Here is a 26,261-nt window from a genome sequence, read left to right as displayed (position 1 = left end):
AAACCCTCTTTCTCTCTCCCTGCCCAGGCCCCTGGAAACGTTTTTCGACAACCACCACCCCGCGCTGAAGTCCCCCGTCCTCGTGTCCCCCCCCCGCCGCACCTCAGAGGACACCTTCAGCCGCCATTTTGAGAGCATCATGGAGTCGGCGCGCGCCAAGGGCACGTCCTACAGCAGCCTGGACAGCGAGGAGCTGCTGGGCACCAGCACCCAGACGGTGCTGACCTTTGACCTGCCCACGCTCACCCCGGCCATCCAGGCGCCGTTCGGCCACAGCGCCCGGCACATGGCGCACCTCAGCCTGGCCCCGCTCGCCATCGACGAGCGCCCCAGCCTGTCGGACTCGGCGCTCACGGTGACGGGCGACTCGGACGCCACGCGGGCGCCCTCCAGCGAGAGGCTGAGCAGCGGGTCCGAGGACACGCCCCGGCGCGGCGGGACCCCCGGGCCGCAGCTCGGGAGCAGCTGGTCCAGCAACTTCTCCCTGCCCAGGTGAGGGGGGGCCCGAGGGGAGGGCGTGGCCGTCGGGTGCAGAGGTGACCTATTGTACCACCAGGGGTGAGCGTGATGAGCCGCAAGAAAAGATCAGCCTCTTCTGACATCACAAGTGGGCGTGTCCACCTCGATGTGTGACGGAGAGATGTGCATCGTTTGCTACAGTCCACCGGGGAGGCTGGTAGACGGACCTATCCAGCACACATCTAGGTGCACACGCCCACTTGTGAGGCAGAGGCAGGTTGTCAAAACGGATTGTAACGGCTAATCACACTCTCACGTGGTGGTATGATATGGGACCTTCAACATGTCTGTCGCGGTGGCTCGCCCCTCGAGGAGGGTACTTTGATACTTATGAAACATACTCTGTATTTATCTGTGTTTGTATACAAGCAGAGTGTGTAAGTTATGATACAAATTCATGTACGGTTAGGGGTAGATGGGGGTCGATAGCCAATCGAGTTTTGCTCCTCGAGCGATAAGCACCTGAAGCCGTTTGCTATTGCATAAAGTCACCATCGCCGTTACGGATCGTATAACTATGTCTGGCTGTGTTGTGCAATTAACCAATTAACCTCACGGACACTCCTCAAAACGTTAAACAAACCAACAACCCAAAAAAAAACCTAATGGACTTGTAAACGGAAATGAGTTTTCTGGCGTCTCGGGTGATGATGAGGGGGTCGGTGATGATGAGGGGGTCGGTGATGATGAGGGGGTCAGTGATGATGAGGGGGTCGGTGATGATGAGGGGGTCGGTGATGATGAGGGGGTCGGTGATGATGAGGGGGTCGGTGATGATGAGGGGGTCGGTGATGATGAGGGGGTCGGTGATGATGAGGGGGTCGGTGATGATGAGGGGGTCGGTGATGATGAGGGGGTCGGTGATGATGAGGGGGTCGGCGATGATGAGGGGGTCAGTGATGATGAGGGGGTCGGTGATGATGAGGGGGTCGGTGATGATGAGGGGGTCGGTGATGATGAGGGGGTCGGTGGGTGATGAGGGGGTCGGTGATGATGAGGGGGTCGGTGATGATGAGGGGGTCGGCGATGATGAGGGGGTCGGTGATGATGATGAGGGGGTCGGTGATGATGAGGGGGTCGGTGATGATGATGAGGGGGTCGGTGATGATGAGGGGGTCGGTGATGATGAGGGGGTCGGTGATGATGATGAGGGGGTCGGTGATGATGAGGGGGTCGGTGATGATGAGGGGGTCGGTGATGATGATGAGGGGGTCGGTGATGATGAGGGGGTCGGTGATGATGAGGGGGTCGGTGGGTGATGAGGGGGTCGGTGATGATGAGGGGGTCGGTGATGATGAGGGGGTCGGTGATGATGAGGGGGTCGGTGATGATGAGGGGGTCGGTGATGATGAGGGGGTCGGTGATGATGATGAGGGGGTCGGTGATGATGAGGGGGTCGGTCGGTGATGGCCCCTGTCTCCCTCGGAGGTGAGGCGTGCGTCGCTAATGGATCACATCCAGTCAGCAGACTAATGAGGCCTCCCTCCGCCCGTACACACGGCTGCACTGCAGTGCTATTCTGGAACAGAGCGGTTTGGAGTGAAGGTCGCAGCCACCGGTCCCGCTGGTGTCTGGCAGGCTGTGTGTGTGTGTGTGTGTGTTTCTTCCTGCTTGCATTCATCCGCACTTCTCTGGCACTGCAAGTGTCTGCATAAGTGCATTGGTTGAGTGTGTATATGTTTGCCTGTGTGTGTGTGTGCGTGTGCGTGCGTGCGTGCGTACAGTTTAAGACGACTTCTGCAGGTGATTTGCGCAGATGGCTGCAGAAAGACATTCACCTTCACCAACAGCCTCTCAAAGACACGGCCATAATCCCCCAGTCCCTAGCTCCTCCCACCCAAGCCCAAAATACTAACCAAAGGTGTTCTCGTGAGGGGAACTACTACTGCTAATGCTTCCTATTTCTCTATATAGATAGCTCTGCTTTCACTAATTATCAAGACTCTTTTGTCGAGTGGGGCTTTCTTCGGTCTGTTTAATATTTATACTTTCATTCTGTATGCAACAGTTTTTTTTCAAAATGTATCTTCTTGTCCGAGTACTGTACTATCATCAAAGTATTGTGTTTGTTTGCTTATATTTTATAATCTTCTGTTAGAAAATCAACTACACAACAATTGCACAATTATGTCTTAACCTGAGTGTGTAAAACGCTGCAGAACTGTAGTGATTTCACTGGGTCACCTTGTTGTGTTCCCCAAGCCACCAGGGGGCAGCAGAGGACCACAACTCACAAGGACTTCAATCAGTTTTATCTCACTGATGATGTAATATAGTGATTTCCATGCAATAATGCTGGCCAAAATAGAGACAGTATTCAGAAGAACAACACCTACTAATATGACTTTGCACATGCAAAGATGGAGGCTGCAGGTAAATAGGAGTAAAGAATATATAAATATTGCTGTTTATATTGCGTCGCAGCAAACAAGAGTATAATACACACACCATTGTGTGACGTGGTCCTTCGAAAACACCATGTGACAGCCTGAATAATTATCATCATCAACTTGGGTGATATTATTTACCCTTTTACTTTCCACTTTCAAACGGATACCCTTTTTTGTTTGTGGCTGGGAAAGAGCTAATGAAATGACGACCACCTAGCCAGCAGACTTATCCCATCAGTACCAACGCTCGTACTGCCTGTTAGTGGTCAAGGCGAGTGCAACCCCATTTCTGGTTCAGAACCGGCGTATCTGACGGTTCTCTGGATAAGGGATTCCGGGACTGCTGTGACTCATGGGTGTCTGGTGTTGTCAGGTTATTGTTTTGCACTGCAGTTCTGCTTTCTGCCCTGGGGCGGAGGGGGGGGACTGGCCGGAGCATGGAGCAAAGGCATCCTGGAATGCGTGTAGTACACCAGTGTAATCTCTCCAGGAAGACAACGTTCCATGGGATTCTGATGTATTTTTTTTTTGTCGGAATTTGTCCTCATCTCTTCCCTAACTCAACTCCCCCCCCCCCCCCCCCCCCCCACCCACATCTCCCTCTTTTGGGATGGCTCAGGCTTTGGCACAGAAGCCCATTGTGCTGGAGTGCCAATTGGACCAGACCAGACTATGCGTCTGGGGGTTGAGGGGGGGTCCTGAATTCTCTCAGGACCCCCTGGCATTGTGTGATCTGAAAAACAGGAGAGGCATCCCTCAACAGGTGCTTCTTAACCACACCCCTTTCACCTGCCCTGTCACCCAGGACCAATCACTCTGTGGGGGGGGGGGGGGTTGGACACGCTTTAATCCACCAGCCATCTGTCAGTGATGGTTACACGAGATGGCTACTCTCTTGGTTTAGATTAAATCTGTTTTACTGTTTAGCCCTGGCATACTGGTTTCCCTTCTCTTTATGCTCTGTGAGTTTACACCAGGAACTCATTTGTGTGTGTGTGGGGGGGTGTTTGTGTGTGTGGGTGTGTGTGTGTGTGTGTGTGTGTGTGAGAAAGAGAGAGAGTTGATTCAGATGGGGGAGGTGTTTGGCTAAGGCGAGCCAAGATTCCTGCTAAGCTCAGAGCCCAAGGTCAGCGGGGGAGAGCGCCGAAGTTTACTCAGTGAAAGAGAGAGGGGGAGAGACCATCCAGCACAGAAAGAGAACGATGGGTAGGTAGGTAGGTGGGGCGAAGACGGGGAGTTCAGCGTGAGCTCCGATGACGGCCAACGCAGGGGTGGACGCTGAAAAGAAAGGGGAACTTTTTGTTCCTTTCCCGTCTTTGTGTGCGAGTTGAGCGGTGGCACAGGAGTGCCTTCTAAGTCTGGAGGCCCTGAGCAGTGCAGAAGTAGGAGGAGGTGGAAGAAGAGGAGGAGGAAGAAGAAGAGGAGGAGGAGGAGGAGGAGGAGGGGGGGCCAAACCCCCACACAGGTGTTTCCCACCACCACAGTCGCGTGGCACTCCGCCGTGATGTACGCCACCAGAGGGACCGCCGCCGTCACCGCAGTCAGGCGGTCGGGTTACGGGGCCGGAAGGAGAGCGGGATCAGGAGGAGGAGGAGGTGGAGGTGGAGGAGGAGGAGGTGGAGGAGGAGGAGGAGGTGGAGGAGGAGGAGGAGGAGGAGGAGGAGGAGGAGGAGGTGTCGGTCGAGGAAGCGGCAGACCACGGCGCTCCAGTAGGCGTGGTACAAGGGCGGAGGAGCTCCCTCCCTCCTCCTCCCCCCCCCCTGTGTTCTGCTGTACCGGGGCCTCAGCGGGGCGAGAAGAGAGGTACCTGCCGGTCAGGGCTTCGTCATCGACCCGTAGGTAAAGCAAAACAACAGAAGCCTTGAGCCAAAGCTGTCCCCCCCCCCCCCCCCCCATAATGAGCCTGTCTTTCCCGCACCACAGCACACGTCGGATGTGGATATCACCTGCAGCCGCAGGAGGAAAAGGATTAGTCAGGTGTGAAACGCTCACAGTTTTGCCTCGCGGAAGGGCAGGTGCCATGGGGGCCCCCTTGTACAGCTCCTCGTCGGTTCTGAATGGCTGCTGGTTCTTCCCTGCGTTATGTGCAGACCACGGGTTGCTGAGGAATTTAGGTTCACCAAACCGCTCACACATCGGTGTTGAAAAACGTAGCATGTCAGGCTCTGAACCGAAAGAGAAAGGGCGTCAAAGGGAGCTCTGAAGTCAATGATTACCCTGGCGGGGGGAAATGCTTCGTGTGTGTTTACTTTGCGCTCCCTAATGAGCTGTACCTGCTCTGTGGAATTGATTGTTTACCTTCTTCGACTGCTTATCAGCCCTCACCTGTATCTTGGTCTGAGAAGCTGCTGTGTTTGCCCAACTGGGATTTTCCCGTCGTCATACAACAGGAGGCTCGATTATGGTCTGTCTGTTACGGAGTTTTTATATTCCACCCCCTTGCTTGTATACTGATCCGACATATCAGCAGTGCTTCTGTCTTTCAAAAGCACTGCTTCTCCCCCCCCCCCCCCCCCCGGTTTGGGAATACAGATCTTTTGCTGGAAATGGTCACATAGCCCTTCCAACTGTGTTGAGCGACAGCCAAAAAAAGAAAGAAAATGCCCATTATGATTCTGAATAGACTGAACTCCAGGACCTCATTCGCATAACCGGCGTAACCCAGAAGAGCTTGCTGCTGCTGCTGCTGCTGCTGCTGCTGCTGCTGCTGCTGCTGCTGCTGCTGCTGCTGCTGCTGCTGCTGCTGCTGCTGCTGCTGCGCTGCGCGGCTCCAGATGACATAACGTGCTTAAATAATTATCACAGCATAATTCAGATATATGCAGTTCAGCGCTGGCGAACCGCTAATGCGGCGGAGGGCAGCTTAATGAGCTGATGAGAGAGAGAGAGAGAGAGGGAGGGAGGGAGGGAGGGAGAGAGAGAGAGAGAGGCCAAGATTTTGGAGTGTGTTGCCAGAAGTTTGTAGTGTTTTTATAGAAAGCTGTGGATGCTGCTCTTGTTACGTCTTGTGCCGCCATTCGTAATGAGAGTGGAAATGGGAGATGCTGAGCAAGACGTTGTTTGAATAGTTTTGCTTTAACTGCCGTGATTTTGTTCTCGTATACGTCTGGCTAAGTTGTCTGCATCCTTTGTTTCGTTCCATGTATTTCCCTGCTTGCTTTCCATTGGAATATTTAGCGTATCCACTTTTCTCTGTCTCTACTGCTGCTACATTATAAAGACTTGCATCGTTTTTAATTCACACATTGACGGCAGAGTCAACCATGCAAGGCGACATCCAGCTCGTCAGGAGCAGTTAGGGTTAAGTGTCTTGCTCAGGGACACATCAACACTCTAGGAGGAGCTGGGGATTGAACTAGCAACTTTTCGGTTACAAGACTGCTCTACCTCCTGAGCTAAGCCGACCCCACACAACTGGGAATGCGGAAAGGAAAAAACAGTAATGCAATACCTTCATGAGGAATGTTTCTTCCAGTTTTCATATGTTGGGAATCTGGGTCAATATCAAAACAACAGAAAAACGCCTTCTAAATATTTGCAAGAATAAATAGTGTTTATGGCTAAATAACAGGATCATTTCTGACCGTGCATAATGGAGATTATGTATTATGTGGATTATGCAGCCTGGAAATAAACTGAGAAGTTTAAATGTTATGACATTTTAGTGAATAAGGCCAATCAACCTCATTGACCTCCTTCCAACATGTACCTTCACTCTCTTCTGATGTAGTCTCTTATTCTATGTTGTTCTTATCCATCGACTCTCTCTCTCTCTCTCTCTCTCTCTCTCTCTCTCTCTCTCTCTCTCTCTCTCTCTCTCTCTCTCTCTCTCTCTCTCTCTCTCTCTCTCTCCCCCCCCCGCCCTCTATCCCTCCAGGGAGAAGGCCCGCCTGGCCACGGACACAGAGCTGGACCAGGACCTGAGCGAGCGCCTGGGCCTGGAGACCAGCGAGACGCTGACCAACGGGAGCAGCCGGGCCGACCTGGAGGCGGCCAAGCGGCTGGCCAAGCGCCTCTTCAAGCTGGACGGCTTCCGCAAGTCGGACGTGGCGCGGCACCTCAGCAAGAAGTGAGCGCCGGCATACGCCTAGGAGGGGGCGTGTGCGACCCCGTTTTGCTATGAGTGACATAGTATACCACCAGGTGTGAGTGCGATGAGTCGTTAGAAGCCGTTTTTAAAATCGACCTCTTCTGACATCACAAGTGGGCGTGTCCACCTAGAGCTGTGCTGGATAGATCAGTCCACCAGCCTCCCCGGTGGACTGTAGCAGACGTATCTCATCTGTCTGTCATACATCTAGGTGGACACTCCCACGGTTTTCCAAACGGCTTGTGACGGCTAATCACACTCACACCTGTTAGTATTATATGTTGGTATTATATGTCACCTTTAACTGGTGACATATGGACTCACACTGGACTCTTTTATAGGGTCGGACAGATCGCTCATCCCCTGCCAGATACTCTCATCAGCTGCTTTCGGCCGATCGATATAATATCGATATTGATCGATGTTGTTTTTGTCTTCGTCATGACTTCATTATTTTGCACAGCTGAATGGGATAGAAATTACCAGTTGTTAACTTAAATTGAAATCTGAAAATTGCCGTGATTTCCACATTCTGACTGGCTGCGCCGTGTTGCTCTAATCGGTCGTAATGAGATTGTTGCGCTGGGTCTCTTCGTCAGCCAATCAGTCGTCAGCTCCCACTGATAATAACGAACGTTCGACTGATGAGTTTCCTCCTTACTGGGAGATAGTTTTGTTTTCGTTTTTCACGACAAGATTGAGACCCCAATGTGTCTTTTTTAAAAGTCCCACCTTTGGTCCTCTTCCTTCCCGTTTTTTCATTCCATCGCTTTATCATAATTTCCCATCCTATCTCCCTGCCTGCCTGCTGACCTACCTACAAATGTCTTCTCCCTACAGCAATGACTTCAGCCGAATGGTGGCAGCGGAGTACCTCAGCTTCTTCGACTTCAAAGGGCTGGCGGTGGACATGGCCTTACGGTACGTGCCGGTGGGCTACGCAGCGGCTCGACATTGAGACGCCTGTGAATCTGTTGCCTTGGTTTGTGAAAGTGGCCTTCATTAAATGGTCGTTTCTTGCTAAGAAAGTTTTGGGACCCTTAAGAGACACGTTGGCCTTGTTTGAAAACTGGAGTGTCCTGGTCCTCGCTTCACTTGGGGGCTCGCGTGTCAGTACATGCAGGACAACGCCGCTCCCTAGAGGCCAACTCTGGCTTTGCATGGGGGAGTGAACCCAATGCGTTGGTATCTCATGCTGTTCCACCTAACAACATCTATTTAAACAAATAAAATCAAGCCTATTCTTAATTCATGTACCGTGGTACCACTAAATGAATTGAGCCCCAGGTTATCTTGTCGTGTCACTTCAGTAGATCAGCGGAAAAAAACCAACAGCAGAGATGCACGTCCCCTTGAAAAAAAACAATGAAACATCATGTGCTTATCTCATGTGCTTATCTCCTTACTTACCGCGCGGTCGGGTTCTGTTTCTCCTCCAACAGAGCGTTCCTCAAGCAGTTTGCGCTGATGGGGGAGACACAGGAGAGGGAGAGGGTGCTAACACACTTTTCAAGAAGATACCTTGACTGCAACCCGGGCATCATACCGTCTGAAGGTGGGGATAGATACAGGGGAAGGAAACGTGCACGTCATTGCAGGTTTACTCCTATCCTGCTCTTGGCGTCGTACCTAAAAAAACTTAAACACCCTCCCATGGTCTTTATCCACCTAGCGTTCATGCATTCAGTTTCCTACCCAGCTAAGCGTATAGATCCAAGGTGGGTGCTAGGTGAATGGGGCCCATTCTATTAGCATGATCGCCATGTCTCTGCATACACACTTATCGTTAGTCATTTTTTTCTGTAGTTAATTAATTTTGGGAATGGCGCAGTGCCCATAATGAAGTTCTTGTTTTGTCCTCTAGATGCAGTTCACACTCTGACCTGTGCTCTCATGCTGCTCAATACGGATCTACACGGCCAAGTGAGTTGTGTGTGTGTGTGTGTGTGTGTGTGTGTGTGTGTGTGTGTGTGTGTGTGTGTGTGTGTGTGTGTGTGTGTGTGTGTGTGTGTGTGTGTGTGTGTGTGTGTGTGTGTGTGTGTGTGGCACGGTAACTGGCTCATGTAGTGCAGACAGAGCACAGGTAATACGAAAACAAAAAGAGAACAGATTTTTTCAGGGAAGCTATTTTCATTAACTTTGGAGACAAGCAACAGTTCTAAATATATAGATGGAGGCAGTTAGATGTATTATATCAGACCAGAGCCCTTTCACCAGCTGATCTGGGATCAGCCCTCATGCCTTAAAAATCATGCCTTTATCAGTCAAAGCCTCCTCTTGGTAGGCCGAATTGAGGCCATCGGCGTCTGCGCCACACGATGCCACGGCTACTAGGCTACCGGTCTGAGTGATTAAGCACAGGTCCTTCGAAGGGCGATCGGACGAAAGCTCCGAACTTTTGCTCAAAATCAAGCTGGGTTGTTTTAGGCACAGCTTGGAAAAAAACGGGGAGAGAAATGCCATTTAAATCATCGCTGTAACCGAGGAAAAAAAACACAAGGTTGAGTTTAACAACCAGCGCTCTCTCCCTTCGGAGATGAAGGACGGCCTCGGATTCATGTGTTCTGTTGGCCTTTTTTTATAATTGTGATAATGAGTCCAGAAGCTGCCGTACCGCGGGGCTTTGACCCACCGAAAGACAGAGGGACCCGACTGGGACATTGGGAACTAGGGAAGGACAACACTCCTCGTCATGGTCACTCACGCCAAGACAAGGATGGCAGGCCTCCATTCTCTCTGGAATAACGTTCAACGGGACCGGGACACACGCTGTTTATGTATCGCAGTCGAAACAACTCTGTTCAAAACAACTCTCCCGTCTCCCTGTCATCCTTATGGCCCCTCTGTGTAATACGATTTCAACAGGAAATAGTGCACTGGGAGTTGGATGTTGAGTCTTTTGCCTCTCTCCCTTGAGATTTAAATGGCAGTGAGTGGATGTGTGCGAGCGGCGGCCATATTGAAACCTCCTCCGCGTGTTGTCTGTCTCCCTCAGAACCTGGGCAAGCGTATGTCCTGCTCGCAGTTCGTGGGCAACCTCGAGGGACTCAACGACGGCCAGGATTTTCCGAAAGACCTTCTTAAAGTAAGTGACAATAGGGCTCCTTGCCGCACGCACGCACGCACGCACGCACGCACGCACGCACGCACGCACGCACGCACGCACGCACGCACGCACGCACGCACGCACGCACGCACGCACGCACGCACGCACGCACGCACACACACACACACACACACACACACACACACACACACACACACACACACACACACACACACACACACACACACACACACACACACACACACACACACACACACACACACACACACACACACACACACACACACAGCTGGCGTGTGTGGACTCACGCCAGCCGTCACCCACCTCTGTCGTCCAGGGGTTTCCAATCAGTTGACCTCCACTTCCTGGTAAACCTCAGCCCTGGGGGTCAACAATTAGTAATTGTTGACTAATTGTTGTTGTTGTGTCGTCCGAACACAAGGCCCTCTCCCCCCCCCCTTCCGGGCATCTGTGTTCGTTTGGATTAGCGTTATTAGATCAGTCCATTAGCTTAACCCTGTCGACCTCAGACGACAACAGGTCCGGACCAATCAGACGCAGGTGGGGCGGGAGGGGCCGGGGGCGGTGGGGGAGGAAATAACCTAATCAACCGCTGGGGCCATTGTGGCACCCCCTGCCCGTGCGGCCCTAATGGTGATGGCGCTCATTTCCCCGGCGAACGGTCTGTCAGTGCCGCCGCCGCCAGAGCTGCTGGTACACAAGTCAACAGGTTGTAATTGGCCGTATCTATAATTCATAGGAGGGGGGGGGGGGGGGGGGTGAGACCCGCGTCCCTCGGTGGGACCGGGTAGAATTCATTACCGGAGTGAAAGGCGGGGGCCGTGTTTATGCACAACCTACTCCATCCCCCCCCGTCCTCCCAAAACCAAACATGCACCCCGCGAACCCAGCGATCGAGTGAGAGTCCCGGGGAAGCAGGCCCATCGACCTGGTGGCTGTTTTATTAATGTGCCGTATAGATCCGGAAACAGTCGGTTAAGTCCTGCTTTGCACCAGTTCTGACTGTTTCCCTGCTCTCGTTCGCTCTCGCACTCGTTCGCTCGCTCTCTCACACACACTTGCTCTCTCTCCCTCACACTTCCTCTCTTGGTCTCACCCGCTGTGTTTACACCCTCTGGCCTCATGCGCACTCTCTCCCTCACTCTTTGAGGCTGATCAGCCATCTCTGTACACTTGCAGTCAGTGCGGTTCCCTGGCTTTCTGCCTTTTGATATTTTCTTAAAGCAGGACTCCTCTTTTCATCCCATTTTCCTTTCATCTCCCAAGTTCCCTTCCCTTCCCTTCCCTTCTTGTATACCTTATAGCATCCCCTCTCTTCCTGCCCCCAAAGGCATCTCTTCACTTCCCTCGCCTTTCCCTGCTTTTACCTTTACAATTTTCCTCACTATCTTGACATCTTGTTTATTTATATATATTTAGGGACTTCCCATCCCTTCTCCTTCTTCTTCTTCTTCTCCTTCTTCTTCTTCTTCTTCTTCTTCTTCTTCTTCTTCTTCTTCTTCTTCTTCTTCTTCCTCTATCGTCTTATCCCTATATCACTTTCGGCTCCAAAATGACCAACATTCCTTATCGTGCAATTTCCTGCCATTTCCTCTAATCCCTCATTTCCTCCACTCATTTCCTCCCTTTCCCATTTCAAAACCTTTTCATCTGTGCGCTACCGGGTTTACTGCTGCGGTTAGTAAATTGGGACACAGGATTCCTTTCCCCCCCCATCTCTTATTCTCTCTCTTCCGCTTTCTCTTTCTTTCGTTCTTTCTTTCTTTCTTAATTCTCTATTCTGTTTGGCTCACATTTCCCTGACCCAATGCACAAACAAACACACACACCCACACTCCATAGCTAGCCCAGAATGCTACATTTAAATTTTTCATACAGCACTCGCCCCCTCCCTCTCTGCGTGGTGCACTACAGGACGATGCACATATGTTTTTTTCTCTTGTCACTTGTTAATTTCCTCATCTCCCCGCTGTGTCCCTTGGGTGGCTCTCCCTTCATCGTCACTTAGAGAGAAAAAAAAGGGATCTTTCTTCCCTCACCTTCCTTACCTCCGTCTTGGGTTCTTTGATTTCCGAAAGAGCACTGCGCCCTACAAGTACACCTTTGAAGAAAGGAAATGTGTTCAGTGAACATCTCATGGTGGCCATCTTGACTACTGTGTTGAAAACTGATTGGTGTTGCTCGGTTTTTACTCATTCAGTTTTATTCTTTTTATGTGGTTGTTCCGAAAGGATCAAACCTTATTTCACTTAAAAATCTAGGCACTGGTCTTATCCCTCTGATTAAACCACATATTGCTATTGGAGTTGACGCTTTGTCATCAATATTTTGTATTATTTCAGTTATTTTTATGGAATCAAGCAGAAAATATAATAACAGTACAGTACAGGCCAATTCATTTTCTGTTCCAAAAGTATTACCTGGAGCAGGGCAAATCATTTGTATACAAAATGGAAATGATTTGCTGCTTCGTTTTGGAAACGTTAAGCAAAGCTAAACTCTGTGCTGGCGTCCTGTCTGTGTGCTAGTTGGCCAGTATGTCATACCGTTTTAGAGTCTGCCAGATGGGGAGGCTGTACTCGGAGGGACAAGGACACCTGGCCAGGCTACCTGCAGAGGCTCCCATGCTTGAGCAGAAATCGTCTGCCTGGTGAGCTGTAAAATAACAAGCAGTGGCACTAGCAAGGCCCCTGTGTGACAGCTCCTCTCCACACAGTCTTTCGATCTTTCGTTAATTTTCACTCGAAGTTCGATGCCAGCATTGCTGTCGACTTGTTACTGTAGTGTACTTGTAAAATAACTCGCTGGTACACGACCCTGATTCGTAGTCCTGTGTAAAGAAAGAGGGCACAGAAGCTCGACTAGATAAAAGAACGACAAACAAAGTTGGTGTCCGTGGGGTATTTGGTGCGTAAGGCTGCCAAAACCTGGACCTCCACTCGCCCTGTTGGTGAGCATTCCCCGTGTCATGTGGCTGTGACTCAACCTCACCCTACCAGATCGAGGGATTGTTCAGATCACAAGCTAGCAGGTGAGCAAATTGCGAGTCATTTGTGACTATGTGATGTCCGTGGTCTACTGACTGCCACAAAAAATCGTCACGTTTTGATGCATGATTCCTGATTGGGAGGCCTCGTTTGAGCTTGAGTGGTCGAAAATGGAGAAGGAATCAAATCATTCGGTCATCATCTATTTGTTCACGTTAGGGGTGTGCATCTCTCCTTTATTGGATGATCCGATACGTATTTAGATACATGCGTTAGGAATGATTCAGGGACGATCCATTTTAAGATGGAACGTTATGATTCGATGATTCGATTCAATGCTCTCAGGATCCGGTACGATTTGTTGTGATATGATTTAATCCGATAGATAGTTAATAGTTGTTGAATGTTAACACAAAAGAAATATTTTTCGACCATTCAGCAGCGGACAAAAGCCTCACTATTGTAAATTGTGTAGGACAGTCATGAAATGTATTGATTATCCTAATTTTATTTTGAAAAACGTAATTTATTTTGAGATTATTAAAAAATTTCAGATCGCTCAAAATAAATGGATTTTTTCGACCAAACAGATCACTCGAAATAAATATTTTTGGGGGGAAACGGAATGAAATGTGTTGACAATGCTGTCTTGATATCAGGCTTAAGCTTTACTCAACCGATTCGAAACGTTTAAATCGGTGCATCAAGCAATTCTTGGTTGTTTCAAATTGATTCAGGGGCCTGCATGTCGATGTAGTCGCATCTGTGAACCCTAATGTCTTTCTAACTTAACCACTGTTGTTAATTTATGGAAAAATGTATTCAAACTGCTCATGTATCTTGATAAGGTTAAAGTTCTTGCTGGGTATGCAATATGCCTTTGCAATCAAGAGATTGACATTTCCAACTACATGGAAACAAAACAAAACTCCAAATAGTGTGTCCAATCGCAAAGCGACGGGCTTATGAATAACTTACCTGTGTTGTGTTATTTAAGGTCAATGAATTTTACGTGCAATCTCTTCCAACCGTACAGGAGGTTAACAAGTCTGTATCAATGTCGGCATCTGTAAAAAAGATTTGGTCTCCACTGGGTCCTACCAACCCTTTACCCAAACAAGGGCAGCTTCCTCTGATATAGATCACTGATATATTTCCTATTAATACTTGAATAGAGGAGGGGAGTTGCCAGATCTCTATCTGTATACTAGACTTGGGCGTGGCTTCATCTCTATCTCTATCCATCGTCATCTCACAAAGGCAAACACTGGGATATTTAGCTTTCGTTCCAATGTCTGGAACAGTGGCTCGTTTTTCATAATGCATTGGCGTCTGGGACCTTAGTTAAAAAGAGAATAAGAAATGCTTCTCGGGGCTTGGCTGTGTTTTGTGTTTATCGTCAACCAGATGGTGATGATGTGGCGGTAAAGTGAAAAGTCCATTTGCAGTCGGACATCAGGCTTTTTGAACAACCGGCCACTGTATGAGCCCGTCGTTGCTGTTACCATAGTTTCCAATCTGTGAGTCTTCCCTTTTCTCTTTAGCAGTTGCTGTTGCCACTTGGGCCTCACACTGATCATTCAGTGGATTTCGTGGTGGAGATGGTGCGTGCTAAGATTGTTTAGACCCTACTATAGGGTTTCCCGCAGAAAATGTGTTAGTTATGGTGGTGGGGTTTGCCGTCAAACCAGGGGGGGGGTCTTGCTATTATGCTATATATTGAGCTTATTTTTATGCAAACTCTCAGACTTGCCCTGCAGCCTGATCTTTACACAGAGAGTGAATGAAGTTTAGATTATTTTATACTTTTGTATAATATTTACAATAAAATAAACTGACACGGCACTTTACAGCTTAGGCAGCCGCCTAAGCTGTAAAGTGCTGTGGGAATCCCAGAGTGTTTGTATCTCTGTTAATGGTGGTTTCGTTCTTAGCCTAGAGCACGGTTGATTACTTTGGGAAAAGGGCGTTTGAGGTGATTACCAGGTTTGTTAACAGTGAGAACCAGATCTGACTCAACAAACCGAAACAACTCGCGTCAGGCCATAACACACCTGTGCTTATTTTAGCCCTAGTTAGCTAAGCATTCACACGTTGTGTGAATAGAAATGAATGGGCGACAAAACGATCTGCCTCAAGGCATTGTTGCTGTCTAGGCTATAGCATGCATCATCAAAATGTTTTCTATACTTTGTCTTGATTTGTGATCATATTCAATATGCAGCTTGGTGCAACATCTGGAGAATCGGAATAACTGTAGTTATACTTTCAAGCAATTTTGATTTGCTTCCATTTTAGTGCAATTCAATTTGACTCTTTTTATTGTCTTGTGTGTTACGTCTTTTTATACAGCCAGAGCAATCTTTTCCTCATAATAAATCGAACAACAATAATGCATTATTTTTCGATAAATAGTGACGTTATTCCATTTGTTCAGGCCAATTATGACATTGTTTGCTCGAGCATGCCTTTTGTTTACTCATTTTTGTCCGCTGTTGAATATCGCCGTGTGAACGCAAGCCAAGTGGGAAAGTGAAACATCAGAACAAATGAGCCGCTGCTCTGTACAAATTCAGGTAAGCTAAAGGTGTTGGTGTGAATCAGGCAAGCGGTAGGTGGGAATCAGCCTAGGTGACTCTTTTGCACTATGCTATCTATGCCCGCCTTTCCTCTCCTCTGAGTTAAGCCTTCAGAGCAAGTTTCTGTTCATCTTTTATCATTGTTATTTGGTCTATTTCAGGTAAAATTGTTTTAATCACTCCATCGATTCTTATTTAAACAAATACATGCTACGATTTGGATGTTGGTCAGACTGCGGTGCCCTTTGAAACAAAAATGGGAACTTATGAGATGGTTTCACAAGTCTAGTACTCACCCCTCAAAAAATCCCTGACTAATCTAACACATGCTGTAGTGTCATTTGCAGCACGAGCAGAGGTTCATAGGCACTATTAGCAACCATCGACCGAACAGAGTGTGCATTCAACCCTGAGAGCATGGCTTTTAGGGTTGAAAAGCCATGAAGCAAGCCCAAAAAGCAAATGTGAACTTTGTTGAATATAACTTTCTTTTACTTGCCAGGCCTATACGTAAACCCCATACTTTCTTCTGCACAAGCGGGAAAGATTTGGCCCAAACCAAATCCAGGATATGTGAAAAATATAATTTATAGTCTGCTCACGTATGGATATTTTGCTGAGGAGTACATTTCTCTCTCTCTCTCTCTCTCTCTCTCTCTCTCTCTCTCTCTCTCTCTCTCTCTCTCTCTCTCTCTCTCTCTCTCTCTCTCTCTCTCTCTCTCTCTCTCTCTCTCTCTCTCTCTCTCTCTCTGATCAATGAGTTAGGTAATCTAGATCTACTTTAAGACAAAAAGTTTTTGAATCCTGGTCAATCGCATGCATTAAGCAGTCATTAGTTTGTACCTGAATGTTGCGCAAACACTTATTCATCATCCAATGCGATGAGGGAACCAACTCACTGTCTCTCAACTGTCCATTGGGGATTGAGTGGAGAGATCTGAACCAAGGATTCAGTGTGTGGGAGAGAAGCCAGGTGGAACAAGCCATAAATAGACCCGTAGAGAGGGACAGAGATCAACATGAGAAGACCTATGGAGATCCAGATTCAGTGTTTCTACCCTGCAAATACGGAAACACTGAAAATAGCCTCTGATTGGCTCTTAGTTAGGTTTGGCTTCCTGCCTGGCAAGAAATGCTAAACGTTTCCTCAATTTGACAAACTGGGACTTCCAAAGTCTCAGTTCCTCTTCCTTATATTTATTTTAATCAGGCTACTGCTGCCATTAACAGCAGGAAAATGAAAGGGAGATTGAGAGAGAACATTTACATTTTCTTTATCGAATCGGTACAACATATTCACTACCAAAAATGATGAAGTCCAACAATAAACAGCATTTATTTTGGCAGCAAAAATCGCAAAGTAATTAAAGGACAATAGTGCATTTTTTCAAAAAGGAAACTGACAATTGTTCCTTATTCTGCATTTTTAAAACTTGGACTGGATCTATTGCCCTGAATCCAAGGGGTTTTATTCGTTCTTGTCAGCCATTTTGCTGACCCAGAGATAAACGTTGGAGTCCATGGACAGTATTTTTCAGTATTTCATATTTTCATTATTAACACACCACTAACTTGTATCCTTATAACCCTCTTCAATACCACGGTACCAGTACTTTGCTTTGCTGAAGATTACTATTGAAAACCCAGTTAACTGGCTTCCCAGTCTGGAGCAAAAACATTGTAGATTGTCTCAGAAATAGGGCAGCCTACCTTCTCCCCCTAATATGTTGGGCCATGTGAATAAGGCAATATATTCCTTTAATCTGGTTTGGTTTTGGACACATCATTTTGGGAAAAAGCCTACAAACCTCTAGTTTTAGAAGGAGAGGAGGAACTGTCCTGGTAGATCTGGTGAAATTGAACTCTGAAGTGTTAGGGAGGTTAACTGATAAGACTGTTGATCCGAAGACAACATCAAGAAGCTAATTGTCCAAGTCATCTCAGCTCAAGTCGATTGTGGCCCCTACCTTCAGAAGCTCTGCAGCCGTCTGTAGACCACAGTACCTGTACGCATCGATATGAAAATCCATAGCTTGCTCCCTCATCTCAGATACAGTAGACCTCTGGTGACTTGCTTTTGGGTAGCTATTTAATTAGAAGGAGCAAGGCCATCGACGTCTTTGAAGCTAGTGAACAAGTCTCAGATCAGGCATGAGAGAGAGGCACCAACCGCTGACCATGGCAGCTCTCTGCCAACTGGCTTCAGCGCGCCTGTAGCTTCCTCAGGTCCCTGGTAGACGGCGAAGGCCAGATGTCCGTAGCAGTATTTTCTGCCTGTTTCTGTTGGCAAGCATATCTCTACCCTGTTTCACCACATGGAAAGCGTTTATTAGTGTTAGCGTAGACTTCCGTTGACATACAGTGTGGAACACGTTAAAAAATTTTACATTCCAACATGAACATTTAATGATTTTGTCCGACAGTGAATAAGTATGTCAATATGCCTCTCCTCTGAGATGCCATTCATATCTTTGCTCGTCTCAAACTAATAGAATTGCAAGAAATACAGACCTGCATACAGATTTCTACGCAGTGCATGGTTATCTGGGTCTGCAAACATTAATCCAAAACCCAAGGTCGTTTTCTGTCAACAAATTGTTGTCTTTTATTACATGTTTCTCTATCATATTTGGGACATTTTTAGATTTTACATTTAGTATTGTACTGCCTTGACAGAGGTCAAATCTCTACCGGTAGCTTTCCAGTGACTTTACTTTCAAAGTATTAATTTTATTGGGTTGTCGGGACCAAACAAAAACAAGGCGGACATTTCAATGTCGACATTGCGTCCAAACCTGGCATAGTTATTTAGGATGCATAATGCTGGTTGTGTTGCGAAACATGATTAATGGAGAAGATTGTGAACACAATCTATCCTCGCTCCACTGTTGCTGCGTACATCTAACAGATAATCTGGAGGCCAGGAAGCCTCATGTTTACATGATGAATAAATAAAAAGTTTGCTCTTATCCGGTACATCTGGTCTTGTGAGCAACATTACGCTAACCATTAATTTGCTCGGTGGACCGCTGCCTTTGTCTCTAGACCTTGCTCCGTTGTCCCCGGTACTGATAGCCAAGTCAATAACTCTAACTGACATATGTTCTCGGGAGAGTACTCCTCTCTCATCTGTCTTCTGAAGCTGAGGTCTGGCAGGTGATAACCCCAGCACACACACACACACACACACACACACACACACACACACACACACACACACACACACACCCAGCCGATGTGTGGTTAAATCTGCGCACATCATTTATATGAAATTGGGCTGTTGATAGGGATGATTATAATTAATGTTATATGATCCGTTTTATTGTTTTTATTGAATGTAGCAGCTGAATGAAAAGGATCATTTATTTATGATGATATCAAAATCCCAGTCATCATTTGTTGTGATGTAGTTACTCACAGGCACCGTGGGGCTGTGGGATCTGTCTCTTTAGAATTCATGAAATCCTCAAGACACTAATCATGATCGACGCTCACGCGCCGTCCCAAAGGACGGGTGGATTTGGGTGAAAAGCGATGGTTCTGCTAATTTTTCTGATGTTTTATTCATAGTTCAATCGCAGTGGTGCAGAATGTTAAGCACAATTTTGTTTCTCCCATTTCTTGTGTGTGTGTTTGTGTAGATCTCCGCTCTCCTTTACCTTTCCAGCCTCTCTCTCTTTCTCTCGCTCCATCAGCTGAAAGGCAGCCATCGAATGCTAATTGCAATTCAGAGTGTTTCAAAAAGCTTTGTTTCTGTGTGTGTGTGTGTGTGGTGTAACCGTGTGTATGTACACGTAGACGAGGCAGTTGGAAGAGTGTGATTCGCTGGTGAGTGACTGAAAAAAGGGAGGGAGTGAGGGACACGGCGAGGGAGGTGTGCATTGACGAAGTAGGGGGGAGAGAGAGAGAGGGAGACGCGCACACACGCACAGCGAGGGAGCGAGAGATAGAGCAGGATTCCTCTCACATTTTGATTCTACTGCGACTCAGGGAGCCAGTCCTCCTCAACAGCCAGAGCGAGGGAACGGCAGTGAGGACGAGATAGAGAGAGGCAGAGAATCACCGGAGACGACGCAAAAAGGGGGGGCTGAAAAGATTCCCGGAGAAGAAGAAAGCTGCCTCTCTAGATTTTTTTTATCTCCGCTGCCTCCCTGCGCTCCCACACCAACGGCCACCGCATGTGCAAAACGGCAAGTGTTTTAAAAAAAAAAAAGAGAAACCGGGCTGGAAGCACGGTGATTCGGAGGAGACATCGATGGGGAAGCGCTAAAAGGAGAAGTGGATCACAGCGGGGGAGGATGGAGTAACCCATGGCAACGGAGCCGTAAACACAGACGTTGAACCAGGGGAGCAGGTGGATCGGACTTGTGCTCTCCACCGTGGAGGACCGCGGCCGGAAAGAAGAAAAACGATGTCACCGTGACAGTCGGCGCGGTCACTTGAACACAGACTGGTATCCATCTTACAGCCCGGGCAGCGTGCTGGAGGACACGGGACCCCCGCCTTGCCGCGTGTCGGCTTCTCCTTCCACGCTCCTTTTTTGTTAGCCTTCGTATTTCAGCTCCTCAGCTGACTCTGGGCGACCCATGTTGCTCTCACTACTACTAAATTATTTTAGTTTGGTGTCTCCGACGTAGTGACGCATTTGAGAGCACTCTTTGAGATCCCTTCTCTTGAGTAGGCGGTGGGCGGTGTTTGTCCCTCTTTGGTTGACTCCATCCCCGTCTGTTTCTGTTTGTGTGTGTGTGTGCGTGTAGTTTGTATTGTTCTGGTTTACTGTGTGGCTTCATATACGGGCAACGCTTTCGGCGCTGTCATTTAACCTCCCCATTTCCCTCCTTTTGCACCCATCTGTTTTGTGCTCGGAGTCTGTCGACACATTGGGCAAAGTGTTGCATGCCATCTGTTACTCTGTGAATGTGCACGTGTGTGTATATACATTTGGATGTTCATCCCTGTGCCTGGAGTGGTTCGCTACCTCTCGGCTGTCATTAAAAGGGGGTAATCTGGTCCTGAAGCCTAGGCTGAAGGGGAAGGCGTCCTTATAGGGCTTGCAGGGTTCAGTGTATCCTACTCGTGTCGACTGCTACTCCAAGGAAGTTAGACTTCGCGGGGCACAGCGTTCACTCACTTTCTGCATCCCCCGTGAGGACGACGTTTGGATTTATTCCCTCATCTGACAATTGAACAGTCCTGCTGTGTTCCAGTCACCTGTGGCAGAAAGACACCCGTCATTCCCGTCTCTCCTGTCCTGGATCATCAGCCCCTTCGCGCCCCTTCGCGTCACTGTCACTCCCGTCCATCTATAATACATTGCCGTCGGCTCAATTATTCACAACCAGGTGGGCAGTCTGCGGCTGCACTCCAGCCGCTGAGTGGGACTTTTCAGACGAAGCCGCTGGGAGTTACTCGCCGGCTGTCAGCACGCCACACGGGTTCAGTGACTGGCAGGCGGGAGCCGGACAACGTGTCCTCTCTTGCTTTCTGTTAGTCCCCTCCTCCCCGTCCTCCCAGTCAACCGCCAGCGCCGTGCCTCAGTACCGGGCGTGGACCCGCGGCCCAACCTTGGATTAAACCGGGCGTAATAATCCAGCCTAAATAAAGCCCCCTTTTTCTCAGTCTGTGTTTGTTTTGTTTTTTGTAATCGCGTTACCGTTGAGTCACGCCTCGCACTCTTCACTTTGAGCATAAGTGGCTGAAGTGCCGGCGTTCCAGTGCCGACCGAGAGGGACAGAGTCAGCGCTCTGCGCGCTCGCCCCCCCCCCTCACCACACCCCCACCCACCCCCTGCGCCTCATTCATTCTGACAATGATCGGCGTCAACAGCCTGCACTCCGCTGGGCGCCTGCGCTCACGCTCCCTCTGCTCGGTGCGCTACGGACGAGACTTCCGGATGATGGACCCGTTTCGCTACCCCCGGACGCCGCGCTCCCGCTCCCTCAAACCCCTGGTGTTCCCAGACCTCCTGGGAAAGGCCCAGGACGGACAGAATCACCCTCAGGCCCGCAAGAGAAAGAAGGTAGTGTATGTTTATGTCTATGCAACACCATTGCATAGGCTGGTCCCGTCTTAAGGCGAGAACAAAAGAGGCTTGCGCTGTAGCAGGGCGAACCTCAACTCGGGATGTTTCTCCCTGCGTTGCAGTAGGCTGCTGATGTTTTCTCACAAAGGGAGCACAGACGACGCCGTGGCATGAATCCATACCATCGTTTTTCACCACAATTTTTTTTCTATCCAATCAATGTAACGTCAATGAAATGCCTCTCTGCTTTGTACATCCGTCAGTGTTTCGACTGCGGTTGGATTGTGGTAGATGTTGGCGTAAAAAACCACGAGGGCATTGGGTGAACAGTTTCTTTTTTTGAATGTGTTAAATCTGGCCCATTGCGCCTGTTTGCTGGGTTGCTCTACTTAAGGAGAACAGGCACACTTATTACTTGGCACAGCATGAATGGAGAGGTTGATGTAGGCGAGTGGCTCGACAGCAGGCCATGTTGACCACACCGCTCTCTGGTACAGTATGTCTAATGGGGTCGCCACAGGGGTACCGGTGCGGCATTTTGGGGCTACGACTGACATTAATGAAACGGGCGACAAACAACCATGCGTCACATGGGGCCCTGAAGCACAAGGAAGCGCGGTACGGAGCTCCGATTGATTCAAGCCCCTTCCTCGCCTTTACATCACCCGGGCCCCCCCCCCCCCCCCCCCCCAGGTCTGTAGTAGATTACTCCCTATTGACAGAGCTCTTTGGGGTCATTACAAGACCCTTTTGACAGACGCTTTTTACAGTTGCTATTAACTGTCCTGTGACACATTATGCATGTTAACAAATTTGACCCTATGGGCGTACGATCACAGATAGAACATGTATTTTGTACACCTTTTTTCCAAATCATGCTGGTTTCCAACGGCTCAATTGTTCAATTAAATTGGTCAATTTGAGGAAGAGCAGATATTGATATTGCCTTTTATTCTTTATTCTTTTTTTGTTAAATTCAGAATGAACTCGATCTCCTTGTGGAGCAGCAAATTAAAACCCTTTTAGCCTTTTAACAAGTTCACGCTCAAATGTGGCCGCTGACTAGATTTGTACAACGGATAAGGGGGGTGGTTTCAAAGCGGCTCCCTGCTGCTTTCCAGCACACTCACTCTCTGCAGGAGAAGCAAGGCCTACGTATTTACTCATTGTCCATATTTATGTGCACCAGCATAAGCTCACAACACACTTGGAGATGCCAGACTATACATCACACATCGATAGACCATTATGGGAACTAAAACCAAAGGGGGATGATCGTGGCTCATTGCCGGCAAATATTCCCTTTGCTCTGGCAATCCGAGTAAAGTGCACTACTGGGCTCAGTTTCAAAGGAAAACTTTAGCAAATTAGCCTGATTAGACACACTGCAAGAAAAGCCCCTCCCGTTTCAAATCACATTTCAACCAACCAAAAAACCATAACCCAAAGTAATCACATGTTGAACAGTTCCCATTACTGTGGCATTTAAATAGCCAAAAACACATCCGCCACTTCTCCACAAGCCATTCTCAATCAGTAGAGGACTCCGCTCTCTCGCTCCCCAGATGGCTGGAGCGTCACTGGTGAGAAAGACACAGGGCTGGGTGTGAGTCTGCGCTTTTGTCGACACTGAATGGCGTGGCAATGAACTGTCCGCAAGTGTCCTTTCAATCTCCCCTACTGTCACCGAGGCACCAGTGCGTGATGGTCACACCTTCCCTATCTCTCGCTCCCGCCCCCTCGCTCTCTCGCTCACTCCTTCTTCTATAGTCTTAAGGCTTAGTAATGGTTCCATTCCATATTGACGCAGCGTAAGGGGATTTACGCACCCATTACGTCCTTGCGGACCCTCCCTGCGTCCACTGCAAGGGCCTGACGTGCGCCTCCCAAAAATGTTAGCCTTGCGTCGAGGTAAGGGCAAGGGCTGTGATTGATCTGCTAACTAAAACCTGACGTTAACCCGGTTCACTACTGCGTCGAAGCGTCGGCGTGGTCATTGTGTTGCGTCGACGTGGAACCATAACTGAGCCTTTAGTAGAAGTTGTAGACAGAGTGGACCATATCACATGCCTGTCCTCCAAATGCCTCATGGCACACAGGGCCTTGGACCATATCACAGACAGCAGAATATCCCATAGTCCCTCTGAGGGTGGATGAGTTTGTGTGTGTGTGTGTTTGGGGGGAGATTTAAATATGTCTAAATGGCTTGGCTACCACTACAAATGCTACGTTCCAGTGTCGCATGTTCCCCAAGTCTGGTGCGGTTCCCTGAGAAGAAACCAAAGCCATGCAGCAATGCCATCCTTGCCTCCCCCCGTATTGATTTTCTTTAACACTTATTGTTATGGTGTTATACAACAATTATACATTCTCTATTGGTTTATGGATCTTTTATTTTGGTCTGTTTATGGTTGTGTGGGGTCTGCTTACTGTCTGTTTATCGGACTGAATGGTGGACTGGCTAGAGAATGAACCATCATGACTGAGGTGTAATGGTAGAGTCAAACACAGTTGTATCTCATGATGTTAATTATGGGCAATAGCATACCCATAAACATATATATACATAGACCCTGCATTGGCCTTCCGGATTGCTTGGTTGTTGTTTACAGGCCAGTCCTCGCCTCTCCAATATGGCGAAATAATATGACATAATCGCAGCAACCGAAGCACTCGAAGCAGTCACGGCAGCATCTGTATATATATTCCCATGAGCATGCCTACAGACCCATCATTAACTAAATGAGCAGCACCTGCTTTTGCTACCATTCCCCTTCTATTACACCTCTGTGATAAGTAAGGGATAAGGAACAGCGCGCCGGTCATTATTGCAAAATACACCCAGACAGGATGACAAAGCATCCATAACGTCTTTTCTTCATTGCAAATGACTGTTTAACAGAAATAATTGACCAATCGAAATCGAGTATTCAACTAAGCTGTGTAATAAGGCCAATATGCATTCCAAGGTACATTTTAAAGCACGGATGGAGAATGGCATAACCCCAGCAAAGAGGTTTTTGTGCCACAATGGCACTTGGGTGGCACAATGGCGCTCTTTCCCCGAGCAGCCATATTGGTTCTATCTGAATGTGCAAACTGGGAACCCCCTGTTGAAGGTGTGCTGGCTGCGATGTTTAAGTATCGTGTCTAACTGCAGGTTTTTTTTTTCTTCCCCAGGCCCTGTACAACGCCATCAAGAATCAGAAGCTACAATGGACACTGTGAGTATTCTCCCTAGTGTCTACTGTCCCTACCTGTTCTCTTACCAACTCCTCCAATCACACACTGGCTTTTTCACTATCTCGCTTATCTCACCGTTCCATCTCTCTCGGTCTCTCTGTCTCTTGGTCTCTCGGTCTCTCTCTCTTACTCTCACTCTCACTCTCCCAAATACACGCAATGAAAAGGGGAGATTCTGCAGAATCAGAGATAGCAGAGTGCACTTATGGATTAGCTTATTAGCAGCCCTATTAAAAGCTATGGTAGGCAGTTTGGCTAGTTTAAGTTGGCTACTTTCAAACTCTATCTGACCGGAGTAAGCTAGTGTTTGAAAGTAGCCAACTGAACAAATCCCTCCGAAGCCACTCCCCCAAAACCCATGACTAGCTCGCTAGCTTTAGCAATAGTTCTGCTTGACCTGGTGGAAGATTCCGGTCACGTGCGGTTAGCGCACAGGCATGTAATGAATGCAATGATGGGCTTATTCCTGGCCTGCAACAGCCACAGGTACCTTTCTTTTTTTGGCAGTGCATTTGATATATTTATTGCTGCCGTGATGTAAAAATAATTTCACCAAATATTTTATAAAAACAATGGCTCTGAAATAAATCGCCTACCCTAACTTTAATGACGTAGGAGTCGCCTGGCTTGTGATGAAAACAGTACTGTGTCAAGGGTTGCTATTCTGGAACAGGCGCTCCAAAGAGCTGCTGTGATGCCAATTAAGTCACTAGCTTTCCAAGCTTTGTTGCCATAGCTACGGCACCATGGATACGACTCTGTTGCTGCCGCATCGCACTCCACACGCTTCTCCTAGATCTCTTTCGCGAGAGCAAACACATGCGTGCGTTGGTTACACACACACACCCCCGACACACTCTAGCACACATACGCACACTCACCTGTACACACAAATGCCTGAATATCTGCACGCACTAGATACAGGCACACTAGCAGACATACCTTGACGGAAAGCAAAACATGAGAGGGAGGGGGGAGAGGAGGAGGGAACCAGGTCTGTTTAAAAGGGCTCCTGCATGACGATGTGACCGCATCCTCCCACTACACTCGCAAAAATAGCAGCAATGCTGTGGGAGAGTAGACGGCAAAAATAAGCGGTCAGAGGAGCAGATCCAGGAGGAGGAGATCCACCCGGGGGAGGGGGAGGAGGAGGAGGAGGAGGAGGGGGTGGATGGGAGGGTTCGCTCATCATCTCTCCACGCATCTCCAAGGAAACGGAGGAACACACGGATACAAACACACACACACACTCTCTCAGGTGGCATTTGTGTAGTTAATGTGTTGCCCTGACTAAAGAGATTCCGTTACCTGAACTTAAGAACCAGCTGACACTGAGTACGATT

General features: G+C 48.4%; 1 protein-coding gene across 4 annotated transcripts in view; it reads left to right on the top strand.

Moving 5' to 3' along the window:
- The window catches only part of LOC132445999 (PH and SEC7 domain-containing protein 1-like), a 47,670-nt gene extending 21,415 nt beyond the window's left edge, over positions 1-26,255 (top strand). For 3 of the 4 annotated variants that reach the window (XM_060036031.1, XM_060036032.1, XM_060036033.1), the window contains 7 exons: positions 28-492; positions 6,787-6,978; positions 7,840-7,920; positions 8,442-8,554; positions 8,864-8,922; positions 9,995-10,084; positions 24,856-26,255. In XM_060036031.1, coding sequence (XP_059892014.1) covers positions 28-492; positions 6,787-6,978; positions 7,840-7,920; positions 8,442-8,554; positions 8,864-8,922; positions 9,995-10,084; positions 24,856-24,903 — 1,048 coding nt within the window. In that variant the 3' untranslated portion in view covers positions 24,904-26,255. Of the gene's footprint in view, positions 1-27; positions 493-1,905; positions 4,505-4,573; positions 4,749-6,786; positions 6,979-7,839; positions 7,921-8,441; positions 8,555-8,863; positions 8,923-9,994; positions 10,085-24,855 lie in introns of those variants that run through there. The other variant, XM_060036034.1, reaches the window with a different exon arrangement.
- The last annotated feature ends 6 nt before the right edge of the window (positions 26,256-26,261 follow it).

The sequence above is a fragment of the Gadus macrocephalus genome, chromosome 18 (assembly GCF_031168955.1).
Source record: "Gadus macrocephalus chromosome 18, ASM3116895v1".
NCBI lineage: Eukaryota > Metazoa > Chordata > Actinopteri > Gadiformes > Gadidae > Gadus > Gadus macrocephalus.
This window is presented reverse-complemented; position numbering and strand designations above follow the sequence as displayed.